Below are 25528 nucleotides of genomic sequence, written 5' to 3' on the forward strand. Positions count from 1 at the left end.
TTCTCACGAAAGAAACCTTCGTTCTGTAGAAATACAACTGAATACAACAACATCGAGTCAAAACTGGAGAGATGGCCTCTCAACATTTGATATCAAAATTGAAACTAAAGATAACTGTAATGGAACATGTGAATCGTTTAAATGGAGCTGATGTTATCCAAACGATATTCAACTCATTGGAAGTATATTATTAGCATCAACTGTATCCTTTCTTCAACAAGTATCTGGCGACATCATTGATATATTTACCCAATCCTGGAGTTATCACGGCCGAACACAATGGTGGTAGCCCAGTTAACAGCTACATAAAACCTGTTCCTCCAGCTAACTACTCGAGTCAGATAAGCTGAGCGCCATATAAACCAGCTGATAAACCCAGCCATTGACAGGCCCTTGGCATCCTACCAAGTGAGTAAAGTACACAAATAAATAAGACTCAGGTCAAGAAATAGATTAAAGCCTGATTTTTGTTTACGTATACATAAGTAAAACCCTCTCGTATGAGTTTTAGAGTTCTACCTTTCTTCCAGAATTGGAAGCCTCATTTACATTCTCTCCACAGTTCGCCGAGCATCTCTGCTTTGGCCCCAAGCGTACACAATTTTAAAGATCACTACCCATGAAATTCTAGCTCGGTTGATCTTTGAGTAAGAATTACAGCGCTATTGATTAAGAATTACAGCCCTAGTGAGCATTTGACATAATTATCATGTCCTATGATAAGGAATTGGCTACAGCTGAAACCATACATCATTTATAGTCTGGCTTAGCTAGATTGACTCACATGTCAAACCTAAACCCAGTTATAACCATGTCAACCAACTTTTTTGGAGGAAAACCGCGTCGGCCAGTTTATAATATGCATAACAGTACATGGCACTATAAAGTATTGCATCATAATATTTCATGTTGCATCTCTCATATTAAAACTGTTAACGAATATTGTCGACACAACTTGATAATAAGCAGTTCATTTTCATTGTTTTCCGTATTTAACTTTCCCTGCACTAAAGTTGTACCTATTTGTGTTGTTGTGCGTAAAGCTAAGCCACATAATAGTTTATGCTCTTTCCCCTTTCCATATTTTCCTACATACTTTTCTTTTATATTTAAAGATATACAATTACCCTTAGTTTTTCTCCAAAAAAGACAGGTGATTTATTTTATTTGGCTGTGTTGAGTTATTTAGATAGTAATTAGTCAATATTGTAAGGACCTATCTGTAAGAATGCATTTCTATAAAAAGGGTACCTCTCTATGAGAGTAAGTAACCCTAATTTTCACCCAAACACAACATGGTATCAGAGCCGCCGCCACTGTTCCTCTTCTTGTAGACTGCTGCTAACCCTAGACTCCTGCCTCTTCTTGTAGACCGCCGCCCAAACACTCTCCGACTGGCGACTGTTCCTCTCTATCACCGCCTTCGTCGCCTTTCCCTTCGCCTTCACTAGCTCCGTCGCCGGCGCACGAGGTCCAGAAGTCGGCGGCGGATCTGGCGGGAGAAAGCTCGGGGGAAGAGAGCGGCGGATCGGAAGGTGGAACGAGAGACCGGGGAAGGAGACGGCGGTGTCTGCGCAGATCCATCAACGTCGTCCAAAGGAGACGGATATGACGGCGATCTAGAGAGGAGGTGAGGAAGAGAAGGAGAAGAGGAAGCAACGCCGCCGCCGTTGATGAAGACTTGCTGCTGCGGTCACTGATCTGACGGCGATCTGGAGAGGAGGTGAGGAAGAGACGGAGAAGAGGAAGCAACGGAGGGATCTAAGGAGCAGCAGATCTAGAAGAGAGACTGGGAGATCTATAGAGAGTTTAATTTAGTTTTTTTTTGAGAGGTGTGATGGGAGGAAGACTAGTTTGCTTCTAAACAGTAGTTTAATTTCATGTTAATTTTTGGGTGGCCAATGTTGTGGGTAGTCTTTGGTAAACTTGATGATGAGATAGATGTTGTAATAGATTGTTGAAAAAAAAAAAAAACTCTTGGTTGAAAACTTTAACCTTCGGGTTTATTAACCTTCGGGTTCTTGAAAACTTTAACCTTCGGGTTTATTAACCTTCGGGTTCTTGCAAACTTTAACCTTTGGGTTTATTAACCTTCGGGTTCTTGAAAACTAACCTTAGGGTTCTGAAAACTGACCTTGAGCTTGGTCGAGGAGTTGTAGAGTGAGATCTGAGAATCTAGGGGTTTGGATCGAGATCTACCCCTCGGATCTGATCAAGGAATGAAAAGGTGAAGAGAAGGGGATCAACTGTGAAGATGGGAACACCTGTGACTAGTCAGGAATTGAAGGAGATCCTGGAGGGGGTGGCCAGGGTATTTCAGACAAAACTAGAAGAGAATTCTAGTAGGTCGGTTGTGAACGCATCGGAGTCGGCGCATGTAATGGAGAGGGTAAAGTTGCTGCCGAATGACATCAAGCTTGAGGGGACAAGAAACTATCTGAGTTGGTTTCGTAGGGCATTACTGAACCTTCGAATCAAAGGACTTGAAAGGTATGTGAAGGGGGAACGCACTGAGCCGGAGAATAAGGCGAGTGCTGAGTGGAACACATGGAGTAATACTAATTCTCTGGTGGTTTCTTGGTTGTTGACTTCTGTGTCTCCAACCATAGCTGGGATGGTGGAGTCTATCTCAAATGCAGCTGATGTCTGGAAGACATTGGAGGGGATGTACTCTGGAGCTGGGAGTGTGATGATGATGATGGAAGTGGAGGAGAAGATTGATGCTACCACACAAGGGGAGAAGACAGTCCACCAGTATGCAGCAGAGCTACGTCACTTATGGGCGGATTTGGATCACTATGATCCATTATCACTACAAAACCCAACAGATGTTCTTTTGGGGAGGCAGTATCTTGAGCGCAGGCGTGTGGCTCGTTTTCTTAAGGGCCTGAACCCAAAGTTTGAGGGAAGGAGGGCAGCAATGTGCCATCTGTCATCTCTCCCCTCCTTGGATGAGGCTATTGCATCGATGGAACAAGAAGAGATCAGACAGAAGGTGATGACAGGTGAGGCCTCACCCGTTGTTCGCTCAGCATTGGTGGTTCCAGATGCTCGTATCAGAGATGATAGAGAGTGCTATAATTGTGGAAAGAAAGGGCATCTCAGCTACAATTGCCCTCAACCCCGCAACACTAGTGGAAACCAAGGAGGCAGAGGACAAAGAGGTGGCCGTACAGGTCGTGGAGGCAGGGGACGTGGAGGCCGAGGAGTTGCTCACCTAGCTGTGGCAGATGAATCCCAGACTACTGCTGGGATGACTGGAGCTGAAATAACGGAGCTGGAGGAACTACGTTTGTTCAAGCTTCAGGCTGAGAGTTCGAAGGGCAAGGGACAAGTCAACCAGGATCTGGATACCACTACATGCTTTGGTAACTTTATTGATTATGCTCATGCGAACAAAGGTACACAGGTTCAGGCACTTGCATCCACTAAAACTCATGTTGATTGGATCATAGACTCAGGTGCATCTAGGCATGTCACAGGAGCATCTAGTGAGTTTGCATTATATTATCCGAGTAAGCATATGCATCCTGAGACAGTTCAGACTGCTGATGGGACATCCCAACCCATCAGGGGTACTGGCTCGGTTCATTACACTTCATCTGTTACCTTGTCATCTGTATTGCATGTTCCTTCGTTTTCAGTTAACTTACTCTCAGTTAGCTCTCTCATTGATCAATTAAATTGCACCGTGTTATTTGATCGAGATTTGTGTGTCTTCCAGGAGAAGGAAACGGGGAGGAGGATTGGGACTGGCATCAGGCGTGATGGTCTTTGGTACTTGGACAGAGAGACTACAATGATTGCTGCTGCTGTTAGCGGAGGGCCAGAGGCAGAAGCGATGCTTCAACATTGCCGATTAGGGCATTTATCTTTTGAGAGTTTGAATAGATTAGAACCTGAGTTAATGAAAAAAGTGGATAGAAAAGAGTTATTTTGTAATGCCTGTGAACTTGGAAAACATACTCGTTCTACTTATAGAATGATTGGTCTTCGAAGTTGTGAACCATTTGCACTTGTCCATTCTGATATTTGGGGACCATGTCCTACTACCTCTATTAGTGGTTTTAAATGGTTTGTTACTTTCATTGATTGTTATTCACGTATGGTCTGGATATACATGATGAAACAAAAATCTGAGGTTTACAAATGTTTTCAAGACTTCTCAGCCTATGTGAAGACGCAGTTTGGAGTGCAGGTGAAGATTCTCCGAACAGATAATGGGACTGAGTATGTCAACAAGGAGTTTGCCGCTTTCATCTCTAGTCAGGGAATCCTTCATCAAACCACCTGTCCAGACACCCCTGCTCAGAATGGGGTAGCTGAACGTAAGAACAGGCATCTACTGGAAGTGACCCGCTCATTGATGTTGATAATGAATGTACCTAAGTTTTTATGGAGTGAGGCTGTCATGACAGCAGCTTATTTGATCAATAGAATGCCATCAAGAGTATTAGGGATAAAGACACCGTGTGAGATGCTCTTGGGCTCGAATGTTTTTGTTGTTCCACCAAAAGTGTTTGGATGCATATGTTATGTGCGAGATCACAGATTGATGGTGAGTAAACTGGATCCGCAAGCAGTTAAATGTATCTTTGTTGGCTACTCATCAAGCCAAAAGGGATACAAGTGTTGGTGTCCCACTGAAAGAAGGTTGTTTGTCAGTATGGATGTGACTTTTCGGGAGTTTGAACCTTTTTACGGGAAGAAGACGGAGTTGAGTTCCTTGTTTGGAGATGGCTCTACTGATGCTAGTAGAGAGGAGGAGAATGAAAATGAGAATGACATCATGGTTGGGATGATTCCATGTCCTCTTGAGTCACCAAGCAGTGATGGTACACCGTCGGGTAGTGGTGGCGACTCAGGAGGTGACAATCAAGGTCAGGGGGAGCTGAGAGTATACACGAGGAGACAGAAACAGCAGCATGAGCCGTCTCCTGTGCCTACGCCAGTGCCCACAAATGTTGATGTCCCAAATCCATCCTCTCCAGTGACTTCTCCACCTGAGTCGATAGGTAACGAGTTCTTCCCTGATACTTCTAACACTCCTGTCTTACCCCGCAGAACCTCCAGGGTCAATGCTGGAAAACCTCCAGCTAAGTTTGGTAGTTGGGATACTGACATTGCGAATTACATTTCATATGCATCGTTGCATTCAGTGCATGTACCTAACAACTGGCAGGACGCTAAGCAAGATCCTAGGTGGTTGAGTGCCATGCAAGAGGAACTTCGGGCCTTGAAGAAGAATGATACATGGGAGCTGGTACCTTTGCCAGCTGGGAAGCGTGCTGTTGGATGTAAGTGGGTGTATACGGTTAAGCAAACTCCAGAGGGCAAGATCGACAGATACAAAGCCAGATTGGTTGCTAAAGGCTACAGTCAAACGTATGGCATTGACTATGACGAGACATTTGCTCCAGTAGCAAAGATGAGCACTGTTAGAATGTTGGTGTCATGTGCTGCCAACTTTAATTGGCCACTACATCAGCTAGATGTCAAGAATGCATTTTTGCTTGGAGATCTCCAGGAGGAGGTGTATATGGAGATTCCACCAGGCTTCGCTACCTCTCAAGTAGCTGGGAAGGTGTGCAAGTTGAAGAAATCTTTGTATGGGTTAAAACAGTCTCCGAGGGCATGGTTTGACAGATTCAGGTTGGCAGTCTGCGGTATGGGGTACAAGCAGTGCAATGGGGATCATACTGTGTTTTACAGGCACTCCAAAACTCGTATCACTATTCTGGCAGTCTATGTGGATGATATTGTAATCACTGGAGATGATGTTGAAGAAATCCTACGGTTGAAGAAGAAATTGGGAGAGCAATTTGAAGTTAAAGATCTGGGACAGTTGAAATACTTCCTCGGAACGCGAAAGGGTATAGTGCTTTCTCAGCGGAAGTATGCTCTGGATCTTCTCTCAGAGACAGGGATGTTGGGGTGTAGAGTTGCATCTACTCCTATCGAGCAGAATCATAAGATGAGTGCCGAGGGTGGTGACCCAGTGGGTAAAGAGCAATATCAAAGATTAGTTGGGCGACTTATATATTTATGTCATACGAGACCTGATATTACTCACGCCGTGAGTGTGGTGAGTAGATATATGCATGATCCCAGAGAACAGCATATGGAGGCAGTTCGCAGAATTCTTAGATATATTAAGGGAAGCCCAGGAAAGGGGTTGCGGTTCAGAAGTTCTGGACATCTGAGAATTGAAGGCTACTGTGATGCTGATTGGGCGGGTTGTATGGATGATCGTAGGTCCACTACAGGCTATTGTGTATTTGTTGGAGGCAATCTCGTATCCTGACGTAGCAAGAAGCAAGATGTGGTGGCTAGGTCTACAGCTGAGGCAGAGTACAGGGCTATGGCAGTTGGTCTGTGCGAGTTGATGTGGGTCAAAAACGTATTATCTGAGCTGCGCTTGTTTAGAAGAGACTCCTTACAACTTTGGTGTGACAACAAATCGGTAATTAATATTGCAAATAATCCAGTTCAGCATGATCGCACCAAACATGTGGAGATCGATCGGTTCTTTATCAAGGAGCAACTGAATAGAGGAGTTCTGACTTTGAGCTATGTGAAATCAGAAGAGCAGTTAGCTGATTGTTTAACAAAAGGATTAGGTTCTAGAGAGTATGATATCTTTTGTAACAAGATGGGGATGATTGATATCTATCGCCCATCTTGAGGGGGAGTGTTGAGTTATTTAGATAGTAATTAGTCAATATTGTAAGGACCTATCTGTAAGAATGCATTTCTATAAAAAGGGTACCTCTCTATGAGAGTAAGTAACCCTAATTTTCACCCAAACACAACAGGCTGAAACCTCAAACTTACGACAATAGCGGATAATATAATAGGTAACATTATTCCATAAGCAAGACCAGCGAACTATTTTATTTGGCTGAAATCTCAACTTTAGACAATAGATATAATCCGGTTATGAACTAACTCATGTAATGTTTTGTGCATGCCCTTTTACCTAAAATTTTTTGTATAGCATGTAATATTTAGCAGTGTCCTTTTACTAGTAAATTTTGTATTATGACAACATGAAAGCCTTCGTCCCAAACTTCTGGGATGGGTTATAGGAACAGCATTCTTTCATTTTATATTTGCCAAAGATTCAAAATAAAGACATTGCTTTGTTGTCATCATCAAGTAGCCTTGATGAGTTGGAAGGATATTCTTGGACAAGATACTTGTGGCAAAATAGGCAATTGTTCCGAAAAGTGTCATTATAAAACAAGGACAACCCAATTAAGCAGGTGATTATTTCTAGCAATATTCACTTTGTGTATCGAGGACCAAACATGTGAGACAGGGTGCCAATATGCTCTTTTAGCTCAAGATTGGTGAGAATTTATCGTCCACCCTTGAACTTCTTGATTTGTGATACCGGCTCCTCTTCACATTATAATGTAGTCTACTAATATGCTGGACAAAAGAGAACAAAAGAAATCCGACAGTAGATACAGGACACACCTTGCTTTGCCTCAGGTCAACCAGTGCCTTGTAGCGTCCTACTGACACCATGCTTCCAAGATGCTTGTAGACGAAAGGCTCACCAAAGGATATGCTTTTAGCACTATAAGCTTTTCCACCATTCTGCTTTCCTACCTTTGTAAATAGACCTGCTAAATATTTGCCTTGCCTTTCTGCAACCTGTTGGACAGACTAGCGTTTCAGACCCTTGAGCAAAAAATGAGAAAGTTTTTATGCTTAGTTGTATGCTAAAAAGGTTTCACAACTCATGATAGGAGAATTATATTGTATTATTGACCTCACTATAAAAACTAGTTGGTATTGCAATTTTCTAGGTAAAGAATTGTGTTTATGGCAAATAATCCATATACCTACGACAATGGCAGAGAGAAGACTTAATGATCACCCTTGGTCTACAGTAGATGAAATACGACCTTTATAATCTCCACCAGTCTAAGACAACAAAGACCAATTGGGCTGGTAGCTATTGTCATGTAGTATTTTCTAAATATGCGTAAATCCTATAGATTTATGTGTTTGTAACATGTTGTCCTTTATACCTGATTATACTAATTTATGTTTTTCCACTTTCCTCGATTTTCCATTATACTATATATAGGAACCAAATTCGATTCATGATTCAATGTATTTAACCAGCATGGAATAGACTGTACAATAAATATATGAATTTGTACCACCTGCGCACCCATATCTTTGAACTCCAAACTATTAGCCCTTTATTAGATATCTACTTGGAGAATTCCTTTGCCAAGTATTTAGTTGTAATCTACAATGCACAAAACTACTACTTTATCGTTATACTAAATAGAATTACCTCCTAAGATAAGATGGGTGGCAGTAAAATTAACATGAACCATAATGCTTAACGAGTAGGACTTGTGAACTCCCTTTGAACCATATAACTAGTAGACTGAGAAATTTATTGTTACTGTTAAAACTTAAAGTTTCTAGCGTGTCACTGAAAATTGACCTACTGCTCAAAAGTAGGGAAAAAAAAAGAAAAATAAATGTATAAGTAAAATAGACTTACCTGTGCCAAAGCAGGAAGCACTAGCTTCCCTGTTTGTTCAAGAAAACCTGCACAGTCACCAAGTGCAAATACATCCTCCACAGAAGGAACTCGTAACCATTCATCAACACCGATTCTGTGTTGTGGCCATAGCAAAAAAAGATGTCAAGACCATGGAATGAATGCATAGTCTTTAATGGTTATTGATGCTCCAGAAACAAACCTTCCGCCAGGAGATTTGGGAAGATCAAGGGATTTAATTAACTCAGAAGGCCCGACTCCAGTAGACCAGACTAAAAGGCCATAAGGAACTCTAGTTCCATCATTTAGAAGAATTTCCTTCGGAAGTACCTCTTTCACAACACCTCGCAAAAGGTGAACTCCAGACTGTGTGCATTATAGATTTTATTAAATTGGAAAATTGCTTGACGGAAAAAGAACTTTAATACAATATCATAGCAATTAAGAATATCTTATGTCACCTTCATCAAATGATTAGTTGCATACTGCCTTAGTCCCACATCAAAGGAAGACAAAATTTCATTTGCCTGTATAAAGTAGAAAAATGGGATTTATTGATGAGTGAACTTGTTGCTTCCTCTTCCCAAATGCATGCTAAGCAGTAGGCTTACCTCTATGAGAGTGACACGAATATAATCCTTAACATGAGAGTACCTCTCACGGACATCTCTAATTATAAAATCACTCAATTCACCACTGAACTCCACACCAGTAGGGCCTCCCCCAATAACAACACAGTGTAAGAGTTGTTTCCTATCTTCTTCTGATATGCCTGCCATATACCAACAATATTCATTCTTACAGCATCCTCTCTTAATATATAGGACAATTGTCAAGCTCTGTTGAGAAAATCACTACATATGAAGCTTTAACTGCTTTATTTGTAAAAATGGTAACAGGGAAGTATAGGATTTAAACATTTCCAGCTAGTTTCCAAATATTAATCATCAGGAAAGGAGCATGCCTAGACTTTAACAAACCAACAAGTCTCGTGAAAAGACATATGAAAAAGGCAACAAAGATATCTGGAGAATTTACATGCCAAAGCTGTCAACTGTGTATAACGTAACTGGAAACAATATAAATCGTTCCCTTTATAGAAATGTCTGGCAAGATGTGGACTTCAAGCTTCTTGACAAAGAAACGTTAGATTTCAGCCAATTGCTGCAAACTAACTTCGTAAGTATTGGCTCAACGGATGGCTAAAAGATAAATGCTCAAACATTTCATGGAAGATTTTCCATGTAAACTTGTGCTCCATAAGGAGCCACGTTCTGATGTCAATTTAGCTTTAAGGTAACCTTATTGACCCAAGCTGTTTTCTTAGTTGTATGCCACAGTCAATATATGTCAACATGGTCACTGTAGGCGTATAAAATTGCTTATAGGTCCCTTAGCATAGCTCGGCACAAACCGACGAACCAACGAGGCGACGAGGTTGACGAATCGCACGCAAGCAACGGAATACATCCATTCGCGCGTGGGATCAAGCCAACAGTTCGGGGAATCAACGAGTCATTCAAACAAGAGCGGACTCGGATGAATCACGACCGAATCAAGATCAGTTTCAAACTCGAACCCAGAAGTGGATTTACTGCCAAAACAGGAATCAGATTCACTGCCAAATCAGATCAACAGATCAGAGTCCAAATCAACCGCACAACGGGAATCACGGAGCAAACGACAAAACGACAAAACCCAAGGGTGGCTCGGCCCAGTGCCGGCCACCCATGGGTGGCCGACCCAGATCTGTGCGCGGGCACAGTTCAGAGAGCCTATAAATAGGCTCCCCTTTGTTCATTTGAAAAGATTGGAACTTTGAGAACCGAAACTCTGCCGAATTGAAGATCGAGCTTAGAGTTTTGAAGACTTGAGGACTTGAAGATTCAGATCTGATTCTCGGCGAGCGTCCACGTCACAAAAGGCAGGTGTTCGAGAGGTAAAAAGCAGATCTAAGATCTACACGAAACTACACTCCGGATCAAAGCTTGGCCTTTGATCCCGAGATTTGGACGATTATTTTCTTGGTGAACTAATCCTCCCCGGCTATTATTCCCTTCGCGGAATAATACCCGTCCAATCGTGTAGATCCGACCGGATCTAGATCGCGCGGTGGTCCACGGATTAACCCCGGCGTCGGCAAAGAACCCACACAAGCGAGCGACCGCAAAACAGGAGCTGCGATTTGTTCAAAAGGAGAAAGTTATAATTTTTTTTATTTCTTTGATTTCTTGTAACCGGATCTAAAAAAGACCGGATCTTTTGTAACTCAAAAAGTTGTTATTCAAGATGACAATGACTTCAAGAAAGCTACAATTTTCACCTGTGCGAACAATCTGGCGACCACAGTGGGAGCCACCGATCTCGCTGCCGAGATCGTCACGTCGCAGCCGCGGATTCCGATCCCGGTCGAGGAGGAGGTCGAGTACGAATTCGACCAGCGCCAAGTTCGAGGAATACTTTCATCCTCGTCCGGATCAACCTCCCCCGCAAGTCCAAAGGAAGTTACTCCTCCAGGAGAAAAGCTCGTTGGTTTGAAGAAGTTCAGAATACCAACGATGCTCTCACCCCAACTGACGCCAAAGTTGCGTCAGGTGAAGTTCCACCGACCTCCAACGAGGTCAAACCTATTCTTGCCGACGCTTCTACTGTTGAGGGCGTTGTGACTCTCTCAAAGAGAGCCCGCCAGAGGCGACGTCAACGCCTTGCGCGGCAATTCGCCAAAGCGATGGAGTCTACGGACGGGGTCCGCTACAACGCGGATTTAAAGAATAGGAGAGGCAAACAGCCTCAACAACTGAAGAATGGCGGTTCCTCCAAGTCGCCGACGAGCGAATGGATCCGGGTCAAACGGAACCGTTCGACACTCGAAGAGCGGATTCACAAACGCCGCGCACTGCTTGCACAAGCAAGAATCCTCGTGCAGAAGGCCGAGGAATTGAAGAAAGGAAGAGTGGCCAAGAAGCCGCCATCAACCCGCCAAGTGTGGAGGCCGAAACAGCCTCTAACCAAAGTTCAACCTCCGGTGAATCAACCAAAGTCGCCGGTAATCCCAATAGCTTCTCCGGGAGATCATGCAGAATCGTCCCAAAGGAAGAAGCCAGTCTTGGAGCACCTCGGTCTGGTTCCCGACGAGAGAGGCAAAGCTCCTGTTCAAGATCGTTTGGGTCCGATGAAGAAGCCCCGGACGACGCAACATGCTGGGGGTCGCCGTCACCTCCAACATCACAAAGAGACCAGGACAGATACCCGCATCAACTTGCGCATCGAAGTTCAGGAGCCCGCCGAGAACTCACGCCCAAAAAGGCATGTTTCGAGGCGTGTAACTTTCAAAAACCCTAAGAAGGTAATTCCCCCTCAGAAGGAAACATTATCGTCTGATGGCGATAGCGTTATACCTGAGAAGTCGTGCCAACACACGATAGGTTACTCCGACCGTCAAGCAGACGAGTTGTACTATCGTGCTGGGGGTACGAATAAAACCAGGAAAATGAGTCCCCAAAAACAAGAAACTCAGTGCCCTTGTTCAAAGCTCATTCGGGCGGTACTGTCTAAGTGCAACTGCATCAAGACGGTCCCCGAAAGAATTTCGGTTTTCGAAAGGCTCACCACCGAAACGCCAAAACCAAGGCCTAGGCGTTTCCGACAAAGAAGAATGGTAGTCGAGGAAGGAGAATTTCCGAGGGTCACCACGAATATGACCAGCAAAGGGACGTCGACACAGGAGAACCCCGAGTCAATTCCGGAAGTACCCCGGTGTGTCGAAGATGAAGAATCGGATTCCTGTTCTGCTGTCGCATCAGACAATACAGTATCCAGCGAGGGACAACCCCGCGAGTCATTTATGATAAGCGCGGAACAAGTGGCCAAGATGCTCGAAGAAGACATGACTAAACAACAGGAGAGCTTCAGGTTCGAAATACAGATGGCCATGCAGAGTATGAGAGAAATGCATGACCAACAAATTCAGGCACTGACGAACCAGCAAGGTGAACCAAGCCGCCGTAACCAGGTCGTTCAGGAAGAGGAGCACACGGATACGGATGAAGCTCACAATGCCAATAATCCTCCCGTCAATGCAGGGGGTGGTAATGAGGATGCTAGTCGTAATGTCACACTTCCGCCTCAGAACGAAAACACAGGCGAAAGTCTGAAGATCAAAAACCTCGAGAGCAAAATCAACACATTGATCTCCGCTCAAGAGACGAAGAAAACAGGCATTCCCTGTCCATACCCAAGAGAGTGGGAATCGATCCCATATCCGGCGAAGTTCAACCTAATTAACTTCACGCCGTTTGATGGGAAGGGTTCGCCCACTCAGCATGTGATTTATTTCAAATCACACCTAGGGGTAATCTCTGGCAATGAGCCTCTGATGGTGCGGTCATTCGTCGGCACTCTTCGCGGAGCCACCTTCGATTGGTATCACCGCCTCAAGCCAGGTAGCGTGAACAGCTGGGACGATATGGAGACCAGGTTCCTCACCAATTTCTTCGACGACGACACCGAGATATCTATCGGATCATTGCTCGATGAGAAGCAAAAAGACGAGGAGTTAGTCGACACCTTTGTCAAAAGGTTCCGGAACAAGGCGATGAATTGTCGGGACCCGATCACTGAGGAATTCATTCTCCAGACTTGCCACAACAACCTTGCACTGGACGTGTTGGAAGCAATGGGAACAGCACCGTCTGACACTTGGAAAGACTTGAAGGTGCGCGGTGAACAAGCCGAACGCTTCCTCCGAAGGAAGAAAGCCGAGAGGGGTCAATCAACAACTAAGCCTCCGAATTCTAACTTCGCCTCCCGTGGTAAGGGCAAGACACCTGCAGCGGCTGTTGATGCTAATCAAACGTCGCAACAGCAATCCCGGAGACAGCAGAAGACTTCGGATCACAGGCTCCAAAAAGAGTACTCTTTCAAGGACGAAGACGTTCCAGCCATCTTCGAATCCCTCCTTAAAAATAACAAGATCAAGCTGCCACCGATCACGAATCAGGAGGAAGCTGACAATACTACGGATCCGAAGTACTGCGCATACCACAGGAGGATCCTTCTGTTGGATTTAATCTAATAATTCTAATTGTGGGCACATATGATTAATCAATGTGTATTGCTATCTTTCATGATAACCCACTGAAGTGATTAATTAAGTTGGGTTAATGGGTATTTAAATATAATCATGGGGTTATATGTGCAGATACCAGGTTGTAATTGTGATTTATTGAGGGGCTAAATTACAAAAGTACAACATCTATAAATAAGGGGTTATGGTCCCTAACCTAGGGTTACATTCTCTAATTCTCTTCACCCCCATCTAAGAGAGAAATTCGGCTAAAGAGAAAACCCTAAGGTTAGAAGATCCAAAACCCAAAATCAAGATCAAGCAATGGATTCAGGTATAAGCTTCCGCTCTTTTAGTTTTTTGTTAATCTCTTTGAATTAATCATGGCTATATGGTTTTAGATCTCAAGTTTTATGATGTAGATCTAACAAGTGGTATCAGAGCCACCTTGATAATTCTTAGGGATTTAAGTTTTATTGGGTTTTTTGATCTTAAATCTCTGGTTAAAGATTCATTTTTTTTGGGTTCGGATGAACATTAATGTTCGGTGAACAGTAACAAAAAATTTTTCCGGGTGAAAAGTAAAGTTTTTTTCGGATGAACAGTAACTTTTTGGAATTTTTTGGATTTTTCTTTGATTTTTTCTTCAATTTTTTCCAATTCTGGATCTGTTTTGAAAATAAAAATCAAAGTTTTTTTTTGGGTTCGGCGGCGGTTTCAATTTGAAACCCTAAGGGTTCATGGCGAAATTGAGGAGGTGGTTACCTTCAAACGAACCTCGCGTTCGTTCAATTTTAACCGAGCTTCGCGCTCAACGAACCTCGCGTTCGTTCTAAGGTGAACCTCGCGTTCAACTCAGGTGAGCGTCAAGCTCAATTTTAACGAACCTCGCGTTCGTTCTAAGGTGAACCTCGCGTTCAACTCAGGTGAGCGTCAAGCTCAATTTTAACGAACCTCGCGTTCGTTCTAAGGTGAACCTCGCGTTCAACTCAGGTGAGCGTCAAGCTCAATTTTAACGAACCTCGCGTTCGTTCTAAGGTGAACCTCGCGTTCAACTCAGGTGAGCGGAACTCTGTGTTCAATTTTAAACGAACTTTGCGTTCGTTCTCAGGTCGAACTTTGCGTTCGTACTCAGGATGAACTCTGCGTTCAATTTTAAACGAACTTTGTGTTCGTTCTCAGGTCGAACTTTGCGTTCGTACTCAGGATGAACTCTGCGTTCATTTTTTAAACGAACCTTGCGTTCGTTCTCAGGTCGAACATTGCGTTCGTACTAAGGTTGAACTCTGCGTTCATTTTTTAACGAACTTTGCGTTCGTTCTCAGGTCGAACTTTGCGTTCGTACTCAGGATGAACTCTGCGTTCAATTTTAAACGAACTTTGCGTTCGTTCTCAGGTCGAACATTGCGTTCGTGCTCAGGTTGAACTTTGCGTTCATTTTTCAAACGAACCTTGCGTTCGTACTTAAGTGAGTCTCGTACTCAATACAGTCGAACCTCGCGTTCGAAGCTAAGGGAACTTCGTGTTCATTATGGTTAAGCCTCGGCTTTTCATGGGTCCACTTTGGTATACTTAATTTATTCAATTAAGTTATGGGCCCTAATTAAGCTGTGAGACCCCAATTAAGTTTAGGAAATTCAGTTGATTTAAAAAAAAATTTCTTAAATCTAAATTCGGTTCTTAATCAATTATTTAATTCAAATATTATGACACTAAGGTATTAAGGTTGTCTCTCACTCCAATTGATTAATTGAAACAAGAAGTTGCCAAAGTAACCTCTCTTGTGTAGGTTGTTCATAAGGAATGTGAGATGTTTGTGTGTATTTTCGTATAAATATTTAATCGGCCCAAAGGAAGGTTAATATTTATTTAGACTGTATACACATCTGCGATGATAAGCGTGTGACAATTATAAGGTTTACATGTGAATAATGAATCGATCCAAAGATAGTTTTATTATTTGACATGAGTTATTGTCAGTGTTTGATCATTGCAACAATGTATCACTTACAAGTTAATATTACTATTCAAAGACTTGATATTAATGTTGTGCCCGATATCTTGGATGAGGACTGTCATTATTTGAATGATATTGATTATGGTTATTGATGTGAGCTTCTTTTGTTTTATTTCAGCTAATGCATCTGCTGCAACAATTTCTGCTAACATCAACTCAATTCCCATGCTAAATGGGACAAACTTCAAGGTTTGGAAAGAGAACATATTAATTGTTCTTGGCTGCATGGATCTTGACTATGCATTAAGAACTGAACAACCCCAACCTCTCAATGCGGATAGCACTCCTGATGCAAAGAAGGAGCATGAGAAGTGGGAGCGTTCAAATCGCATGAGTCTTATGATCATTAAGCGCGGCGTTCCGGAAGCCTTCAGGGGCATAGAATCCGAAGGGATTACTAAGGCTAAAGATTTCCTTGCCGAAATTGAGAAGCGTTTTGCGAAAAACGATAAGGTAGAAACAAGCACGCTTTTAGCTCGCTTGATTTCAATGAAGTATAAGGGCAAAGGAAATATCAGGGAGTACATTATGGAAATGTCTCATATTGCTTCAAAGCTTAAGGCACTTAAACTCGATCTTTGTGACGAGTTATTAGTGCATCTGGTTTTGTTGTCTCTTCCTGCACAGTTTAACCAATTTAAGGTCAGTTATAACTGTCAAAAGGAGAAATGGACTCTAAATGAGCTCATTTCATACTGTGTGCAAGAAGAAGACAGGTTGAAGCAAGATAAGACAGAAAGTGCTCATTTGGCCTATGCCTCTAAGGATAAGGGCAAGAAAAGGAAGAATGATAAGGAAGCTGCTAAGGGTCCAGTTGAGAAGAAACAACATAAGGATAATCAGGGTTGTTTCTTCTGTAAGAAGCCTGGACATGTAAAGAAGGACTGTACAAAATATCACGCCTGGCGTGATAATAAGGGTACGTTCCTTGCTTTGGTCTGTTCTGAGGTTAATTTAGCTTCAGTACCTAGAAACACTTGGTGGTTAGACTCTGGTGCTACTACTCACATAAGTGTTTCTATGCAGGGTTGCCTGAGCTACCGAAAGCCAAGTGATGTTGAAAGACACATCTTTGTGGGCGACGGACAATCGGTAGATGTGGAAGCAATTGGGCACTTTAGGTTGTTGTTAGGAACTGGTTATTATTTGGATTTAAAAGATACTTTTGTAGTACCGTCTTTTAGACGGAATTTGGTTTCTGTTTCTGTATTGGACAAATCAGGTTATTCTTGTTCATTTGGAAACAGTCAATTCAGTTTATCTTTTAATTCAAATGTTGTGGGAACCGGTTACTTGAGTATTTATGACAACCTATATTTGCTTGATACAATTGCTTCTTACAATGAATCCTTGCATGTGGAATCACGTGGTACTAAGCGTAAATTAAATAAGGAAAATTCGGCGACATTATGGCATAAGCGCTTAGGTCATATCTCAAAAGGTAGAATTGAGCGTCTTGTGTCTGATGGCATTTTGGATTCCCTTGATTTTTCGGACTTCGACGTATGTGTTGAATGTATCAAGGGAAAACAGACCAAAGTGAAAAGATTAGGTGCCAACAGATCTTCGGATGTCTTAGAATTGATACATACGGATATTTGTGGGCCATTCCCTACGGAATCCTGGAATGGTCAACAATATTTTATATCATTCATAGACGATTACTCACGTTATGGGCACCTATATCTTATTCATGAAAAATCTGAGTCTCTGGACATGTTCAAAGCCTATAAAGCTGAAGTTGAGAATCAACTCAACAGAAGAATTAAAACCGTCAGATCTGATCGTGGTGGTGAGTACTACGGTAGATATGATGGTTCAGGTGAACAACGTCCAGGACCATTTGCTAGATACCTAGAGGAATACGGTATCGTCCCACAGTACACCATGCCGGGTTCACCTAGCATGAATGGTGTAGCTGAAAGACGAAACAGGACTCTTAAGGATATGGTAAGAAGTATGATTGCTCATTCTTCTTTACCAGAGTCACTCTGGGGAGAAGCACTTAAGACAGCAGCTTACATTCTGAATAGAGTACCAAGTAAAGCAGTTGCTAAAACACCTTATGAGCTTTGGACTGGTCGAAAGCCCAGTTTAAAGCATTTACATATTTGGGGATGTCCAGCTGAGGCAAGGCCTTATAGGCCAAATGAAAAGAAATTGGACTCCAAAACAGTTAGCAGCTACTTTATTGGATACTCTGAACGCTCTAGGGGCTTTAAGTTTTATGATCCCACTATAAGGAACATTTTTGAGACGGGAACAGCAACATTCTTTGAGGATGTTGAGTTTGGGGGGAGAAATAAGGTTAGAGACATTAGTTTTGAGGAGGAATTGGCTTCAGATCCAATCCATACAGTTACTTTTGACAATATTCAGGTTCCTATACCTGTTGTTGCTCAAGAAGTAAATCCGGAACCTCAAGATGATAATGTTGAACAACTCCCTGTTCCAGAAGAACAAACTCAACAACCTCAAGAACCAGTGCCATTAAGGAGATCCACGAGAGAAAGGAGAAATGCTATTCCGGATGATTATATTGTATTTCTCCAAGAACATGAGGAAAGTAGTGGAATGTTAGAAGATGATCCAATCAACTTCTCTCAGGCCATGAAAAGTTCGGAAATATGGCTGCGAAATTTTGTCACGGGACTGCGCATTTTGGAAAATATTGAAAGACCACTAAGGCTATATTGTGACAATAAATCTACAGTAATGTATTCCAATAACAACAGGAGCTCAACTAAGTCAAAACATATTGACATTAAGTTCCTGGTTGTGAAAGAAAGGGTACAGAGTGGACAGATATCCATAGAGCACATTGGGACAAACTCCATGATAGCTGATCCTCTTACTAAGGGATTGCCACCTAAGGTCTTTCATGAGCATACTGCTCATATGGGTGTGGTATTATTTGAGGATATTATGTTTTAGTGGGAGTTTGTAATTGTGGTGCTTTATGTTTGGTTGTATTGTCTGATCAGAATAAAGTATTCAGTTAAGACACTCTGTTACATTATGTTTGGTTTTGACCTCACTAAGGAGGACCAGTTGAAAATAGACATGTACTGATCACATTGCATGTAATTTTCATGCTGCACATCCATGATTGATCTATGTCGTTTGATTGTATTGGTATATGTGACCATTGATGGGTCGAGTCACGATAAATGTGACGAAGGCCGCTTTGATCCTATATTGATATAGTCAATGGATGAGATTGTTCGGAAATACCTTTTCAGTGATAACATTTTTTGAGCTCATAAGGTTATACACAATTTAAGGAATCATATGGTGCCCAAGTGGGAGATTGTTGGATTTAATCTAATAATTCTAATTGTGGGCACATATGATTAATCAATGTGTATTGCTATCTTTCAGGATAACTCACTGAAGTGATTAATTAAGTTGGGTTAATGGGTATTTAAATATAATCATGGGGTTATATGTGCAGATACCAGGTTGTAATTGTGATTTATTGAGGGGCTAAATTACAAAAGTACAACATCTATAAATAAGGGGTTATGGTCCCTAACCTAGGGTTACATTCTCTAATTCTCTACACCCCCATCTAGCTAGAGAAATTCGGATTTAGAGAAACCCTAAGGTTAGAAGATCATCAAAAACCCAAATCAAGATTTCATCCATGGATTCAGGTATAAGCTTCCGCTCTTTTGATTATTGTTAATCTCTTTGAATTAATCATGGCTATATGGTTTTAGATCTCAAGTTTTGATTTAGATCTATCACCTTCATCCCACCAAGGCCTGCTTTACTTTAAAGAATAGTATCCAGACTTTGGTTGAAGCCGGCGTCATAACGCTAGAGTAAGCCAGTTAAGAACGGCACCACTCCGATAAGTATAAGAGTATAAACTGCTTCTTAAGACTCCGATGAGTATACGAGTATAAACTGCTTCTCCATCTTACTCCGAAAAGTATACGAGTATAAACTGCTTCTTAATACTCCGAAAAGTATACGAGTATAAACTGCTTCTTAATACTCCAATAAGGTATATGAGTATAAACTATTCCCTATTTTTGGTTGAGAAGTTCCTGGAGAATATTTTTATAAATATTCTTAAGGATAACTCAACAACACAACGCCGGACAACGCGTTGCACATAAAAAACTCGACGCCAGCAATCGATGGTCAATCCCACGAGCTGAAAATCAAAAATCAGGAATCGACTTCAAGGTTCAAAATCTCCGACAAACGGTCAGACAATAAATGCAGCACCGGAACCCTTACAGACATTCGACAAAGCACCGAATAGCCTGAAGGATTGAAGGAATCAAGAACAGAAGCCATTCCAAGGTCCCGTTACACCGACTGAAGGTTGGGACAAGCATATCCAAAATATTCCAGACTCTTCTATAAAAGAACGAGACTGAAATACTTTGGAGGGGGTATCTGTAGGCATATAAAATTGCTTATAGGTCCCCTAGCATAGCTCGGCACAAACCGACGAACCAACGAGGCGACGAGATCGACAAATCGCACGCGAACAACGGAATGAATCCACCCGCGTGCAGAATCAAGCTAATGAGTTGAGGAATCAACGAGTCATCCAACCGAGAGCGGACTCGGACGAATCACGATCGAATCAAGATCAATTTCGGACAGCCACCCATGGGTGGCTCGGCCCAGTGCCGGCCACCCATGGGTGGCCGACCCAGATCCGTGCGCGGGCACAGTTCAGAGAGCCTATAAATAGGCTCCCCTTTGTTCATTTGAAAAGGTTAGAACTTTAAGAGCCGAAACTCTGTCGAATTGAAGATCGAGCTTAGAGTTTTGAAGACTTGAGGACTTGAAGATTCAGATCTGATTCTCGGCGAGCGTCCACGTCACAAAAGGCAGGTGTTCGAGAGGTAAAAATCAGATCTAAGATCTACACGAAACTACACTCCGGATCAAAGCTTGGCCTTTGATCCCGAGATTTGGACGATTATTTCCTTGGTGAACTAATCCTCCCCGACTATTATTCCCTTCGCGGAATAATACCCGTCCAATCGTGTAGATCCGACCGGATCTAGATCGCGCGGTGGTCCACGGATTAACCCCGGCGTCGGCAAAGAACCCACACAAAGCGAGCGACCGCAAAACAGGAGCTCGCGATTTGTTCAAAAGGAGAAAGTTGTAATTTTTTTTTCTTTGATTTCGTTGTAACCGGATCTAAAAAAGACCGGATCTTTTGTAACTCAAAAAGTTGTTATTCAAGATGACAATGACTTCAATGAAAACTACAATTTTCACCGCGAACAGTCACAAAGATATTTCTTACAGAACATTCTGATTTGAAAAAGAGAAGTATTGTACAATATTTAGTGCAACATCAAAAACACATTGCTCTAGTCTCCATTGTATAAAAAATCGAAATAAAATGAAAATTCCAATACTTTTTGCTGTTAGCCAGGTCTAGAAGAATCAAATCAGCACTAAAAATACTAGGATTCATTGCTTTCTATGAATCAAAGAGCTCATACCATACCAATGTATGCTTTATTGCATTCTTGGAGGATACAATACAACACATTGTAACATATATGTCTGTCCGTCAAGTTACCTTCAAGCATTCTTTCCCAACAAAATAGGAAAATATAATATTTATTTTTATTTCTTTAGAGAGATATTCCAATTGTGTAATACCCATTTACTATAGCCTTCGAAGGACAAATGGAGCTGAAACTCAATACAATTCAATAAACTGATCCAATTCTTTCACTTCTAGATCATAATGGAAGATAGCAGAGACAAATATGCTACCATCCAAGAATATCATTGTCCTCAAGTATAACAATCACATGCATGGAGAGTTAAGTTGAGAACACACAATCAAATTTTAGAACATTGGTTTCAGTTTATTAGTGGCCTAGTGGGCAGTAAAATAAAAAAAGAGAACTCCAGTTCTCCTATGGTTTTATAGAGTTATGATTTCAGTATAACTATATAAACCTACGTTACAGGGATACATGCACCATTACGGGTACAAAACACGGCAAATTTGTAAAAGGTAGGGTAGGAGGGCTCGTTGTATTGTGTGCATATATATTGAGATTAATAATTTCCACTAGATCAATGTTGTTTTTCCATTCACATGTTATGAGGAATAAAATTTATATAACATCCTCTATGCTTCTTTTATGATGCAGATATTAAACTGGAAAAGTGTATGTTTTTTAACCATGTACTCAAAGGATCTATGTCCAAACCCGAGCCATGTCCAAAGAGTTCACGAGATTCAGGAAGTGGATGTGAGGTGCAGGATATATGCCCAAGAAATGTATGACGAGTGTTCTAGCTTAGAACATGCACATCACCGAATAAATATATGCATATATCCAAGAGGTGTACAAGGAAGTTTCGGTGCGAGTAGGGGTATCTGTTCGGTACAGGTACGACATCAGATAGAACTACCCAAGTAACATAGATATAAACATAGAAATAAAAAAATAAAATAGACATTATTATTCACTGAAAGTAAATTGTCCATTGTTTCTTGATCATGAAGAAACAGTAAGACATGTAGAAGTTACTCACAGTAAGTAATTCTACTTACCAGGATTTTCAGAGAGCATAAGGTTCGACAATAGCTTCTTTCTTATTTCTTGTGCATGATTTACTTCACGAAGGAAAAGTGCATGCTCCTTGACTCCCTTAATGTTAAATGTCAAAGGCTCAGCTCCAGCTGCAATTACCAGCTTATCATATGCAACTTTAAAGCGGTATGGATCCCTCGGTAACCCAGCACCTGCAGCAACTTCACAGTATACCTAGAGGATGTGAAATTATCAGAGAACAAACGAAAGACTAAGATCAAAGCTCTAGAAATTAAGGCATAAGGTCTTGTTTAGCACAAGGCTAAGTGAGAGGTTAAGGAAGTTAATCCTTCCTTAACCTGTCAAACACAAAAAAGAAAATCACAGGGAACAAAATGAGTTAACCTGTAGTAATTGCCTAATGCAAAGGGTTAAGGTAAACACTCTACAGGGATTAAAATGAGTTAATCCTTCAATTTGAGCGGTTTGCTAATCAACCTCTAGACGGGTTAAGAGATGACCCCTTTATTTATAAAGAAAATAGTACCAATCCTCTTTATTCTCAAACTAAAGCAGAGCATAAGGATTAAACAAATCTCACCCAACGGGTTAACCAATTTAAACCTTATTTATCTAAATGGATTAAAAAGTTCCTTCTCCCTAATCTCTCTTCCTTAAACATTTGCCAAATGCGCCAGCATTTGCCCAAGTCACTGATAGTCCTCTACCTAAATCCACAAATATAGGGTTCTCTCAGTTTCGTTAGCAAAAGCACCTTACGTTATTCTTTCTGCTGTAACCAATTTTGTTCCTCCTCATGCTACATGCACCTTCAAACTATAATCCTAATTCTCATCCGAACTCAGGCAACCATGCACCAAGCTTGAATCTTACTAAATAAACCTTCATTTCTCAAGAAACAACTAATTTGTTTCTTTATCTACTCTCATATTCATCCTCACTCAAACTACCAAAAGAGCTTTGCAAATAACTAAATTGGAAAGCCTATACAAAACTAACATAATTATCCACGATGCTTATTAACAAAAATTACGGATATGAATATCAGGCACCAGTTCACAATTACCAATCAACAATACTAAACACACAAAGAAAGATATCCTAAGTTTTACTTACTTCGTGCTTATCAGTGTCAATGCCGGAGCAATTAGCCAAATAGAAATACGAATTTGGAGCTCCCGCGAGAGCTGACTGGATCTGGCTAACAGGTTCAGCAACAGACCGGAATTCCAAGGTCCCCACACATGTAGAAGCAAGCAAAGGAGTGAAGACCATATGATTCCTGGGAGATATACACACTATATCATACATCTCAGTGTCCAATTCTTTAAGAAACCGGCACCCAGCCCACCCGGTGCCAAGAACCACCACTCTCGGCTTCTCTCCGATCTTTGTAGGCCCCAATCCTGGTAAGTCCTCACCGGTGACATTATCCTCCAAGTCTGAAACATCTTCGATAACTCTCTCTGCTGAAGGAAATTGGTATTCATGGGTCGTAGTTATTCCTCGCCTTCCAAATTTGAAATCTCCCATATTTTCCATGTTGCAAGGATGTTCCATGTTGCTTGTCATGATGGGTCTAAGCAAGGAAGAGCAAGGTCTTGCACTAGGAAGGAGGCTATATCGGTAAATGCCATTCGATCTGAATGCTCCACGAGCAATTCTTGACCAAGCCATGATTCAAACTGATCCTCTAGAGCCTCTCTTCTAACAATTTTAAACAGAAGAATGCAATTAATGTCAAAATTATATGGTCAAAGAGGTATTGAGCACACATTTATAATTAGTAATGAGAAGATAAAAACAGAGCAACTACTCTTGCAAACATCTGGGCATGCAGAATACAACAAGAGAAGGGCGATTGGAAATTTGACAGAGTACAACGGTACGCACCGTTGCATGCAAGAGGTTGTGAGGACGGAACAAAAGTTCAAAATAAAAAAATGAACTTTTCTATAAACTGAATTCAGCTATACAGAAATAACGCCTATAAGATGAATCAAAACACAAGTTTCAGGACTGCAATTATTAACAATTATACTTCCACATATTCATAATATGTTAATTCGAAGTGAACAAAGAAGGAAAATAACTGCAGTCAATGATAATTGCAGACCGTGAAGTAAAAAAAAAAGTGCATTTATGCCAGAGAGAACTAAACCCTAACAATTTCCAATAGAAACCAGGAAAAAATACACACACAAAAAAAAAAACTAGCTAAAGTAAATTCAACATAAAAATCCAACAAATACCGCACCAAAAATCAAAAGGAAAACAGAGGAGGGCTCTCGAGATCTCACTTCCGAGGATTTTTATCCGAAGTAATTGCCTGTGAGCTAATAATAAGGGAGCAAATAAACAAATAAAAGAGAAAATAAAGTTGGAAAACCTCGTGGAGATTTTGACTTGTAGGCCAAGAAAACACTCACGTTTTCCTACCGACTCCCTTGGAATTAAATATTCGTTTTAATTGCTTTTTTTTTACAGAAAAGGACTTACGCCTGCTCAAATGTCGGGAACCGAACGCGATCACAGAATTTGACGGGTAACTGAATTCTTAATTTGCAAGAGGCTACGTACGAGACTGCTGAGATCAGGGTGTTGGGTTCCGTAATTTGTTAGTTCAGTGTGGGGTTGAAAAGAAAACGTTGCCCGAAAGCTGACGCGTCAACTACCAACGTTCCTCCTCCGAGGTTTCTGGATTATGAAGATTTAGGGGGTGTTTGTTTGCATGCAAGTGAAAGATGAAAGTAAGAAAGTTACTTTCATTTAACAATTAAGGTGTTTGTTTACATGTAAGTGGTTATGAAAGTGAGATGTAAGAAAGTTGCCACATAAGATTTAATGCAATTTTAACTTCCCCTAAAAAAGTGGTGAAGTCACATGAAAGTGACAAAAAAGTAACTAATTTAATTAAATAATTTTAATTATATTTTCTAATTAATCTTATTTTGCCACATCATCTTCATATTGCACTTTCGATAATAATTTAATTTTTTAAACAAACACTGTATTTCACTTGCGTGCTGACATGGATGTAAAAGTTATTTGTAAAAAAAAAAGTAACTTACATATTTTAAATTCACTTTCAGATTACCAAACACCCCCTAAAAGATCGTGACAATATGTAAGCATAGGGGCTGTTTGTTTCACCAAGGGCTAGGAATAGGATTAGGAATCCTATTTAATTTATGGATTCCAACCTAATCCATAAAAAATTTATGGACAAGTTTTAGTTTTATGGAATCCCACTTTTTTTAGCTTTCAATGTTTGTTTCACCCAAAGGATAAGTAATCTTACTTTTAGGGGGTGTTTGTTTCAAAAAAATTTTGGCATTTGGGTGGGATTTCAA

General features: G+C 41.3%; 1 protein-coding gene across 5 annotated transcripts; it reads right to left on the minus strand.

Moving 5' to 3' along the window:
* On the minus strand, nt 1–24719 carry LOC109834211 (internal alternative NAD(P)H-ubiquinone oxidoreductase A1, mitochondrial-like). 5 transcript variants are annotated; one of them, XM_020402182.1, is made up of 9 exons: nt 24675–24719; nt 23292–23882; nt 22175–22388; nt 9145–9305; nt 8995–9060; nt 8736–8899; nt 8534–8648; nt 7483–7662; nt 1–401 (listed from the first exon to the last, which is right to left on the minus strand). In XM_020402182.1, the coding sequence occupies exons 2-9, from the start codon at nt 23850–23852 to the stop codon at nt 246–248; spliced, it is 1617 nt and encodes a 538-aa protein (XP_020257771.1). In that variant the 5' UTR covers nt 23853–23882; nt 24675–24719; the 3' UTR covers nt 1–245. The 5 variants fall into 5 exon arrangements, with proteins under 5 accessions (XP_020257771.1, XP_020257769.1, XP_020257768.1 ...); XM_020402180.1 differs by lacking the exon at nt 24675–24719 and adding an exon at nt 24565–24592; XM_020402179.1 differs by lacking the exon at nt 24675–24719 and adding an exon at nt 24476–24558.

This window comes from Asparagus officinalis, chromosome 3 (genome assembly GCF_001876935.1).
Source record: "Asparagus officinalis chromosome 3, Aspof.V1, whole genome shotgun sequence".
Taxonomy (NCBI): domain Eukaryota; kingdom Viridiplantae; phylum Streptophyta; class Magnoliopsida; order Asparagales; family Asparagaceae; genus Asparagus; species Asparagus officinalis.

What these genes read in the sequence shown, in the direction of transcription:
- LOC109834211 (XM_020402182.1), bottom strand. Translation starts at nt 23,852, where the DNA reads ATGGCTTGGTCAAGAATTGCTCGTGGAGCATTCAGATCGAATGGCATT. An exon ending in CAACTAATCATTTGATGAAG is followed by an intron (nt 8,900 to 8,994) that starts GTGACATAAGAT and finishes TAATGCACACAG; the next exon opens with TCTGGAGTTCACCTTTTGCG. An exon ending in TGCTTCCTGCTTTGGCACAG is followed by an intron (nt 7,663 to 8,533) that starts GTAAGTCTATTT and finishes TCTGTCCAACAG; the next exon opens with GTTGCAGAAAGGCAAGGCAA.